The 11,144-nt window shown below is 35.4% G+C and overlaps 2 protein-coding genes across 4 annotated transcripts; both read right to left on the reverse strand.

Annotated features, from left to right (window-relative positions):
- Positions 1–6,071: 6,071 nt before the first annotated feature.
- RB195_015891 (uncharacterized protein) lies at positions 6,072–6,705 on the reverse strand (the record flags this gene model as incomplete). Of its 2 annotated transcripts, XM_064206816.1 has the most annotated exons (3): positions 6,072–6,223; positions 6,294–6,394; positions 6,584–6,705. In XM_064206816.1, the coding sequence occupies 3 exons, from the start codon at positions 6,703–6,705 to the stop codon at positions 6,072–6,074; spliced, it is 375 nt and encodes a 124-aa protein (XP_064062698.1). The 2 variants fall into 2 exon arrangements, with proteins under 2 accessions (XP_064062698.1, XP_064062697.1); XM_064206817.1 differs by lacking the exon at positions 6,294–6,394 and having other exon boundaries at positions 6,645–6,705.
- Positions 6,706–10,176: 3,471 nt separating this feature from the next.
- RB195_015892 (uncharacterized protein) lies at positions 10,177–10,788 on the reverse strand (the record flags this gene model as incomplete). 2 transcript variants are annotated; one of them, XM_064206818.1, is made up of 1 exon in its annotated part: positions 10,177–10,788. In XM_064206818.1, the coding sequence occupies one exon, from the start codon at positions 10,786–10,788 to the stop codon at positions 10,177–10,179; it is 612 nt and encodes a 203-aa protein (XP_064062699.1). The 2 variants fall into 2 exon arrangements, with proteins under 2 accessions (XP_064062699.1, XP_064062700.1); XM_064206819.1 differs by having other exon boundaries at positions 10,177–10,782.
- Between the last annotated feature and the right edge of the window lie 356 nt (positions 10,789–11,144).

Here is an 11,144-nt window from a genome sequence, read left to right on the forward strand (position 1 = left end):
TCCACCTGAAATCTGCACCATCTCAGATTCGTGGGGTGATGCCTTTAAGTTAGTAGGTGAATAAAAAAATAAATTGCAAGTTCCCTTCTGGGAAAGTGTTTTTCCAAACAGACACGATCTTTTCAATTTCAAACTTTGAAGTTTCCTCTTCATTTGTCCAGCTATCGGCAATCTACCATAAATGTTTAAATCTCGCGACCAGGTATCTCCTTGGTAGAGAAAGATCCGAAATTAAATTCGATCTACAAAGTTTTTTTTCGAATCTCTTCCCTCATTTCGCCCAATAATGTAGCAGGGATAGATAGTATGGTTATGAGAACGTGGTTCGCTTGGCATCTCACATTCCCCTCTAGGCGATTCCACATCACATCGACACCATTATATTTGAATATAAATGAACACTAATATTCCTTTGTTAACAGCTAACACTTCGGCGTTATGGCCTCTGTCAGAGCGTGAAAAAAATCAAACCCATCAACGATTTTTTCCTCTCCGCCGCCTTCTTAACCTATCGAAAACACTAAAAAACGATTCGCAGACATAGTTTTAGTAATGGATTAACAACTAATTATTGATTAATTTGTAATTATTTGTTATGAGATTTGTGTTTAGGCTACTTCGCTTTTACATTGTCTGTTACTGCTGTGAGAAAATTCTAGAATCCTTTCCCTTTTCCTCTTACAAATTCCAGAAAAAAAACATTAAAAAAGAGAAAAAGAAAGAAGTCGTGGGTAGATTCGTCGAAACATTTGCTTGGAATGTTTGTTCAGGACAATTTTATCGCATTTGTAAACATATCCATATGGGAACGTTTTTAGGAGAAACGAAAATGTAGAACAGCTGTTAGCGTCATTTGTTGAGTGCATTTCTAAATGTTCAATGAATACTAAAATTTGTTTTTAAAGTTTTTTTTCGATATTGAAAGAATATCTAGTCTAAAAAGGTCTAAAAATAGTCCCAGTCAAAAAATAACCACCGACACAAAATATGTAGATAATAAATGCATATGCAAGGCTAATTTGGTTGGACTTTATTTTAATTTTTCTTTTTTTTTGAATGAATAGGCCTCACTCAGCGTTTATGAGTTTTCACACTTTCCAAGGCAACCTCTTATTTTATTAACATACCCGACCACAATGTGCATACGATTTCAGCCAAAATTTCTTACGCGTTTATCAACACAGCCCAAGTGGATGTTGCACAGTATTCTCCAGATTATTGCCTATGTTCGACTGTCCTTGTATGAACGCTCTGCTCAGCTCGGAGCACACCGTAGAATAAGTAATCAGAACTCCGAAATAGAGGTAGAAGTTACTATTCTATCGTTTGAGTCCGAGATCATAGCTCGTGGAACACTAGAGGCGTTTTGGATCACCGCCAAAAGTCCAAAAATGGACAAGAAGGATGAGTGCATTGCGATCACAAACGAACTAGTCTCATATCAAAATCTGTTCGGGTTTTGACCTATGGGGCGGGCCGTGAGGTCCCTATAAAAAACCTTTGTGGCTCGTTGTTGTGGTACGTGTTGGTGTGTTACGTTACCAAATTTCAGCAAATGAGGTAAGGATTAGTCAATGTTTTGCGTTTGAATGCTTTCCGTAGGGTGATAAGGCGCTTGAGAAAATAAATCACTGAAGGCTTTGATTTTTTTGAGGCGATAACGCCGAAGCTTTAGCTGCTAATAAAAATAAGTACCGATCTTGGCTACAGCTCAAGCAAATCAATAGAAAATCTACGTATTCTGTAAATTGTATTCGATTCTGATAATTGTTGCCACTCAACGAAATCACTTCTATAGTTCGTTTCGACGCTGCGAGTACTCTTTTGCCGCCAACCACGAACTCGCCCAATTCCTGTCGCGCTGTGTGCTCGCGCGCGGCAAACGTGTTCGAGCACGCTGCCTCATCATTTGTCGCGGTGAGCTCCCGTTCCTATTAGTTCGCTCAGCTTTTTCATTTTTATTCTCACAATATCCAGTGAAGAGCCACAAAACAGTGAAATCAGCTATGTCGTTTTGTTTTTATTTCATTTTTCAGTTATACAAGAAATATACGAGTATTTCTACCTTTTTTTTAAACCACTGAAAATGCCTTAGTGGAAAAATTGTTTCTGTTTTCCGATGAGTTAATTCATGCGTTCTAGCTCAAAATAAGTTGATATATTCCTTATAGATGACTCGAGAATATTTGTAAGTAGATGTTTTCCTAGCCTCTAAGCTAAATATTTGAATATGTGCTTATTTTTTTGTTAGAGTCGGATATTTTCTATCAGGTAGAAGTGGAAATTAATTGTTTTTTTTTTGAAATAAGGACTCTATTCAATCGTAATTTAATTCTATGATGAGTTAGTTCACTATTTCCTAGTTCCCACTTCTAAGCTTACCGTTTCCCTTTCACTTCAAAAATTGCAGCGATGTAATAGTCCATTATTTTTCTTTCCAGAATTCACCATCTCAGTGCGTCAGCAATTTTCGCAGCTAGACTGCATGATAATCGATGCTGTTTTTTTTCTATTTTGCCATACAATTAACGTTCCACGAGTTATCTTCCACGAATGTGTGAACGCTTCAGTAAATGCAACGCTATGCGCGCTGCTATTCCCTGCAATCTACGTTAGTAGAATGTCTAATCTGTGGCTAGGACATCCAGTGAAATGGATGAGACCTTGAAGGGATTTTTCCACTTTTTCTTCCATTCTCCACGAAAAAAGCAGGGAAGAGTGAAGCCTAGGTTTTCCAAGAAGAATTTGTGGAGTTCTCTCCGTTGATTTTATGCGGTTGTGAAAAATTGTAGATGGTGGGATATTTTCAAACGGTTGGAATGTCAGAGCTGTAGTCATAATTTAATTTTTTTTATCCAGCGGGTACTAACATCGATATGTTTTTTTTCAACGAGACGACAACTTTAAAGTTTTTCTTGAAATTATTTGAAAAACAGAGTTTCAAATGTTTAAGCGCTTCAAAGGCGTGTTTGACTTCATCTTCGTTCCTTTGCAAAAAAAGGTGAGTTCAACTTTCTCAACGAAAGAACAACACTAAGATTTTTCTTGTTTTCTTAAAAGAGAGTTTCTAATGTTTAACGGTTCAAAGGCGTGTTCGGCTTCACCTTTGTTCCGTTGCAAAAAAAGATGATTTGAACGTGCTATCAATTTTTTAGAAGCTTTTTCCCCGTAAAATGTGAATAATATTTATAATATGCTCATTGAATCTCTATCAATGCGACCTACACACCTTTCGAAGCGACTGAAACTGACTGAAACCTATTTTTACTAAAGATATTCCTTCGACTAGTTTTCTAATTGATTTTTCGTTCAAATAATTGTAAATAATAATAGAATTTTTTGTTTTAGAGAACATAAAGCTCCAAAACAGTCCTAAAAAACCTCAAAAGAATCTTCTAATATTCCCTCCTATTACCTTCTTTTCTTTGATTTTTACACTTTGATATAAATAAGTGTACTTTTAAAAGAATTCGTAGCTGTAATGATGAGATTTTGTGGATGATTAGTCAAGAACGAATTTTGGAGGATAGAAAGAGGAGAAGAAATGCTACAAAACTTTTTCCGTCCCCGTTTTGGCCTGAAGGAAGTGAGAGTATTAGTGAGAACTTTTGAGAAAACTTCACTTCCTCATTTATTTTCTAGTGAGGACAATTTCATTAACTCAGAACTTAATTGAATTCAATTCAATGTGGTTTTTTTAATGTTTAAAAGTTTCTCTAGGTCCCTAAAGTTTTTGAATAATTTATTATATAACAATCTGTCGAAATTTGCTCTTAGATGAAATTCTAATTTGTTTCAGGTGATACAGCTGCCCCATAGTTATTACGTCAATCCATTACCAATCTATTCCTATGCTAGTTTACATAGAATTCTACATACATAACTTCCCGGTCTCAGGAATGTGTTTCCTTTTTCCTTGGCACAAATTGGTTTAAATTCCAAGTTTTCTCCTCAATGACGTGTGCAGATTGCACTTTCATGGATGGTTTTTACGGGGGTTCATATCCTATTTTTAGTTTTCCGGTGTTTTTCATGACGTCAACCACATTGAGTTTTAAACAGAACTATGTGAAACTAACTAAATGAAAGTTTAAGAAAAGAAAAACTATTATTTTGTGAGAAATATGCTATAATATAGATTTTTTTTCCCAAAGTTTGTCATTTTAGTTTCTCCTTACAATTATTTATATATCACAATAAATTTTCAATTTACCTGTATAAAATATGAATCCATGTGAAAAACTGGATTTTGGAAATTCTGGAACTTCTTTAAAAGAGTGCACTAAATAATGTGAGATTTGTTTTCTTCCTTGCACCTTTTTTTTGGTTTCTCGTTCAATTTGGTGGAAAGGAGGGACTGAGAAGAGACCCGTTCTCAAAATTCCAGTGAATTACTTCGGTGAAATGTAATTGGATGGTTTCAGAGGGTTTTTTTTTTCGGGGTCGTCAACTACTTTTTTCCTGTGAGTGTGGAATTCACAGGAATCTGAGTTTCTCGGTGAAACAGTGTCAAAAACCTGTCCGATTGATTGATGAGGACTATTGCTTCTTTTTTTGTTGTTTTTTTTTGTTTTCAATTCAAGTATTTTGCAGTTTAGTGAAAAAAATGAAATTTCGAAGAAAAACTGGAAAGGTACTAAAGGGGTTAAACAACTGACTAGGTCGTCTTTGTACTCCTTACACTGTATGTAGTTTTTTTTTGCTGCATTCCTTGGATAAAAGACATTGTACAGTTATATAAAATAAAAAGTGTGGATGAAAAACCTTATCAAACCTTGAGAAAATAATTTCCATCAATTTCTTCTCCTTGAAATAACTATTTATGTGGTGCCTAGAATATAATCTTGCTTATTTCTTCTATGTTTTCTACGCTAAAAAACCGATAGTTTCCTTTTTATTTTTTTCGTATAAATAATTATCCAATCCATAAAAGTGTGTTCCTTATAATTTTTCAAGTTTTTTTTCTTTAAATTTTGAATAGTAAAAAATGGGAACCCTTTCTTAATCGATATGTACGAATCGATATGGGTATGAGAGAACAAGGTGAAGGATGTTCCTTTTCATTCTGAAGGAACTTCTGAAGAAAAATATCAGCTAAACAGCATATTATATGGTAACAAGGACATGTCTTGTCCTTTCCGGATCATGACATCCATTGCTTTGACCTTTTGAGCACTAGAGTCCTAATTGACCCACGCATGTACACCTATGGGGTAGACGTATTAAAAAATGAGCATTTGAAATCGGCGCACATCATAAATAACCGATCCGCTAAAATTGAACTCGAAAAAACGTCATAAATGTGTCCGAGAAAGAAAAATGAGATGTTACACATTTCTTAAGCAGCAAATTTCTTAAAATAACGCTCTTGATGCCGTAATTTCTCGTTTCTAAGGAGATTAAACAAAAGTACATAGAATAGAGAAGACGACTAGTTCAGGAAAAAATCCAGAAAGGCTTCGTGCTTGGGGATAGGTACGAATGTTGGAAGAAAAAAAACAGTTGACATCTTATTGACTGAAAAATTATTATTTCTCTGGTGCTCGGCTACGTTGGTGGGAAAAAATGTTGAGTTAATTATGTGTGGACTGAAATCTCACGAATGTATAAGAATTAGTTCGGAATTGCGCACAACGTTTTTTTTCCATCCCTCTATTTTCTCCACATTTCTTCGATTTTTCTCTCTCGAGGAGAGGTGGAGAAATTTTGAAATCAACGTCGGCTTTTTTTGGTTTTTGGTGACTGAAACCTAATTTTTCTGGCACTTTCTACAATTTTTAATTCTTCTCAATTTTTCTCATTTTTTTTTACAACAGCAGAGAATAAGTAACGTAAAATTATTACCTTGCTGGGAAAAAACTCGATTGTGTGCGGTGGTGATTTATAAAATTGAAGACAAAATGTGTAGAAATCCTCATTTTGCACTTCACCGCGGATTCGCGATAAACTAAATGTTTTAGTGCTTACGGAGGCGCTTAGCTTCTTCTTCTTTTTCTTCTTCTTCTTTTTATCATTCTCTTGTTCTTGTTCTTTTTCTTTTCCTCCTTCTTCTTTTTCTTTTTCTTCTTCTTCTATTCCTCTCCCTTCTCGTTCTTCTTCTTCTTTTTCTTCTTCTTCTTCTTCTCCTTCTTCTCGTTCTCCTTCTCTTTTTTGTTCTTGTTCTTGTTCTTGTTCTTCTTCTCCTCGTTCTTCTTCTTGTTCTTAGTTTCCTCTCTTCCCTCTTCTTAATTCTCCTCTCTTTTCTATCCCTCTTCTTTCTTTCTCCTCTTCTTCTTTCTCTCTTTCTTTCTTACCTCTAGTTCTTCTAAGAATTGTATAAACAAATTTTTCACACGAAAAATGCATTATTTGCTTGTTCTTTGATTTTTGCTGTTGTTGCTGTTTCCATTTCGTTCTGAATCGAACTCCGTAAAAGAAACACCAAACAATTTTCGGTTGATTAAGTTAGAATTATACCACTTTACATAGAAAAAACGTCATTTAAGTGCTTAATTTTCGTGCAATATATTATATGAAAGGCGAAAAATGAGTGTATAAGAACTATTAATAAGTATTATTTCTGGAATTCGCTTTGGATAATTACATAGGTGGATAGGAAGAGGATAGGAAAAGGTACGCCTCAGCATTGCGCCTCTTCTCTTCACCTTTCTGCTCTTCGTGACCTAACTTCTTCTGTACTTGTCGATATCGTTCACAAAGCTTCATCTAAAGTTTTTTTTAAGTGGAATATTTGTATGTTAAGCATTAATTATTCTCAGTAGTTCAAATGTTCTCTTGTTTTGAAACCTCGGCATATTATGTTTGTTTTCTGATAGTGAAGTGTGTTTGAAGCCGAAATGTCAAGCAAATAAAGGGTCCCATCTAAAAATCTCACAGACACACTATCACAAAACATTATTATTTTCAGTGTTTCGGATTCATTAGTAATTAATATTATTTATTTATTTGTTTATTATCAACTATAATTATTTATTTTGGGTTGTTACCAAACTCAGCTTATCACTATTTTTCGGAAAATTTTAAAAGTAATCATTATAAAATTTGCAAATCAAATATATCGCGGGTATTTTATGTTCGAAGGCACTTATGTATGTTTACCTGAACAGCTGCGACACATTCATAGCTACTTGATTATTTCCTCCATCTGACATATGTTCTGATTGTCCTTTCTTTTGAAGTATTATGGGAGTAATTTTTGTGGAAAATTTAAATTTTTCTCTCTGAATGGGTTTGAAAATTTGAAAATGTTCCGCCGAAAAAATCATCGGATCTGAAATTTTCCTCCAGAAGATCTGTTGGTTTCGAAAATATGAAATAATAAGAATCTTTCTTAACATCCTCAACAGAGGATCAGATCCTTTTCTTTCAGCGATTCATTGCAAAACACTTTTCTCATAATCGAGAACACCATATCAGTTAAGAATTTTGAAAAAAAATTAAAGATTGTTCAAAATTATCCAAAATAAATTGTAATTGAAACTTTTCGAAGAAATTTGTTTGAAATTCTTTAGTTCAATTCTCCTTACTTTTGCAGAGTTTGACATGGGAACGAAAAATATGATGTGATTAATTTATCTGAATATTTATAAGTGGGATCTCATTCGGGTGAAATAATTGTTTATAGTATCTGAAAAAAAATAGGCAAACTTGCCCTGAGAAGCCCCCTTTACCACTTTTATCACCGATCGTTTTTTCTTTGAACATCCAACATTTAAAGGCATCACTCCACGAATCTGAGATGGTACGGATTTCGTGTATGGGATCGTAGATTATGGAGAGAAGGGTGTTTCCATCCATTTCTTCCTAATTGCCGTAAAAAGCGGTCCGGAAGATACGGCTTCGAGCGTCCCGACGCGCTATTTTCTACAACGAGTTCGACGGGAGCGCGCCAGTCTTGTGCACGCGCCGCATCTTCCGGACCGTTTTACGGCAATTAGGAAGAAATGGACGGAATCATCCTCTTCCCCATAATCTACTATGCCGTATAAGAATGCTCCACCTGAAATCCAATTCAGATTCGTGGAGTGATGCCTTTAATTTAATGTAAGAGGTGCACAGAGGCATCTGTTCGACTTTAATTAGATGCTTCTCCTCGTTGACAGGTGTCATTTTCTCCTTTCAAGTCGCAGAGCCGATCTGCAGTAAAATGTTCATAAAATTCTTGCAGAATTAACGAAAGAGAAATGCCTTGTTGTTTAACGAAAGTGTATAAAAAGTAATTATTTTTAAATTTATAAGAAACAAATAAATAAGATTTATAATTTGATTTTAGACAAATTTTAAAAAATAATCCTTATGAAATACCATAGTAATACCACTATTGTTATACTACTACTTGACTGGAATTGATAAGGTTATTTCTCCAATGAAAAGAATTAAGCAACAATTTTTTCACTATTTGTTTTCTTCGAATTCAGTTTCATAACGAGAATTAAGGTTAGAAATTTCAATAATTTATATTTTTCAGTAATACAACAGTTTTTCATGCATAAACATATCTTTTATGTCACTTTTGTGTCAGAAATTAGTAGAGCTGCAGAAATTTTCAAAATTTCTTCGTTTCACGCAGATAAATATGTACAGAACGGAAGAAAGGAGTAATGAAACAAAAAAAAAAGAGAAATATCTCTACAAAAAACTTTCGTTAAGTATTTTTTCCCGCCTTTCCATCCTAATTTTGTTTTCATAGTCTTCGTTTTCATCGTCCATCCGCTTCACTTCCCTCGATTTCCGTTATTCAATCCCCTTTAGTGCTCTCAGATAGCTATTTGTGACTCGTCGTCACCCTCCGTCAGACGTCTCTTGACCATACTAATGATTTTTATGTGATTTTTTATTTCAATTTTGTTTTCTCTTCACACCTCTTTCGTTTTAGTGAATTTTATTGTAAATATTTAACAGCTGCTTGAACTCTAATCTTCTTAGTTTCCTTTCTTCTTTCTTCTTAATTCTCCTCCCTTTTCTATCCCTCTTCTTCCTTTTCTCCTCTTCTTCTTTCTTTCTTCCTTACTTCAAGTTCTTCTAAGATTTGCACAAATAATCCAAATTTTTTTTCCAGTAATCTAATCTCTATTCCAATTTTTCAAAATTTTTCTCCTTGGCTCTTCGTTACTGGTCATATCATTTGCATACACATTCTAATGCTGCACCTAACGAATTTTGTATGAATTTTTTTTTGGGGTGAACTATTGTCATTTATTTGTCCAGATTTCTTTGCCAATTTTTATGGATGAAAAATTGTAAAAAAAGATTTAAATGTGAAATTAAAATTCAAAAATATTTTTTATAAATAAAATAAATAAATAATTTAAAAATAAATACTAAAACTAAGAGTTAAAGTTAATTGAACTAAATAGATACTGAGACTAAGAGACGAAGAGAGAAGAGAATGCTAAGACTAAGAATAAATATAAAATTATTCCTTTTATCTCACGGGATATTCGATCGATTAGTGATCAATATGTGATCTAAAACTCAATATTACCGCTCTCAAAAAATCTTTTGGTGATAATCCTTGGAAACTTTTTAAAATAAGCGTGGAAATTTTCCTAATTGTGCTTTAGTAGACGTATGTACTGACTATACAGTAAGAAGTATTATAGTTAGTATGTAAAAGTACACGACACTGATAAAATATCAAACAAAATACTGTAAATAAGTGGTTCCCACATTTTTTCTTCAAAAGGTTTTCTGCTACGTCGTTGTTCTATTGTAGTTTTTTTTGCCAATATAGAATGATATTATTCTTTTCCGGAGGACCTATTTTTTCCTTGAAATTTGATTCGCGAGACTTTTTTGCTTGTTCTTAAAATGTGCATTAAGTCATGAGATGATCATATTTCTTTGAAAGAGAAGAAAGTTAGCCATTTATTGTTTTTTTCTCACAACGATTCCTATCCCAGTTACCGTACTCCCACCTTCTAAAAAATGTTGGATACACAGAAAAGAAAGAAAACAGGAGACGCATACCTGAGTAGAACAAAGGAAAAAAAGTCAAGTGAACCATCTTCAAGTTTTTATGGGAATTAAAATTTTAGATTTTATAATAACTTTTGACTTTTTTCTATGGCAGTTAATGTTGTAAGCTTGTAATTACGTCGTATGGGACATAAGAATGATTTAGGAAATAACATCAGAATACTTACTTACTTACTTAGATACTTAGATGGCCCGTCTTCACTGGACGTGCGGGCCCCAGCATCTCTTCCACTCGTTTCGTTCCCTCGCCATTGTCATCCAAGATGTTCTCAAGTTTCGTGAGTGACGTTCACGAGGTCCTTGAGCCGTATCCAGCTGAGCTCTCAGCTGGTCCATCTGTGTAGCGAACACATCACCCCATCTCGTTGGCGGTCTCTCTCGGGGGCGTTTTGCGTCCCTTTGGATCCACTCTAGCGTTCTTTTAGTCCATCTATCGTCGATTCTTCTCATGATGTGACCAGCCCATCTATGTTTTGCTTTCGATGCATATTCCGCTGGGTCGCGAAGACGGGACATTCCTCTTAAGTCGGAGCTACGAAGACCGGCAAGGTGTTGTGTGCGCCGGTTAAACTTCAGGAGACATCTCTCAAGGGCTCTGTGGGTAGTAAGTAGCTTCCTAGACGTGGCCACGGTGTCTGCCCACGTCTCCGCTGCGTAACAGAGCGCTGGAAGGACTGTCGAGTCGAACAGATGGGCACGAAGATCATGGTCCGTCAGTTGGTCCGTAGCTTCCCTGGCGGCTGCGAATGCTGCCCACGCTGCTCTCAATCTTCTATTCAGTTCTTTCCTCAAGTCGTTTTCCATGTTCATAGAACATCCGAGGTATACTATGACGGAGTCTCCACGATTTGGAAGCCTTCAAGTTGTACTCCTCCGTCCTCGCAGTGGGCGTTCTTCATGGACTGTGTCTTCTTTCTGTTTATTCGTAGTCCTATTCTCTTCCCTGCTTCGTTCAATTCGTTGAGCATCGTTTCTGCTTCATTGGTACTGCCCGAAAAGAGAACGATGTCGTCCGCGAAACGAAGGTTCGAGAGAAATCTTCCATCAACACGTATGCCCCTTTCCTCCTAGGAAAGTGATTTCATTATCCATTGCAATGCAGCCGTAAACAGCTTTGGCGATATAGTATCGCCTTGTCGTACCCCCTTTCCAATGGGTATGGTGAG

Source organism: Necator americanus, chromosome V, assembly GCF_031761385.1.
Source record: "Necator americanus strain Aroian chromosome V, whole genome shotgun sequence".
In the NCBI taxonomy this organism is placed as follows: Eukaryota; Metazoa; Nematoda; class Chromadorea; order Rhabditida; family Ancylostomatidae; genus Necator; species Necator americanus.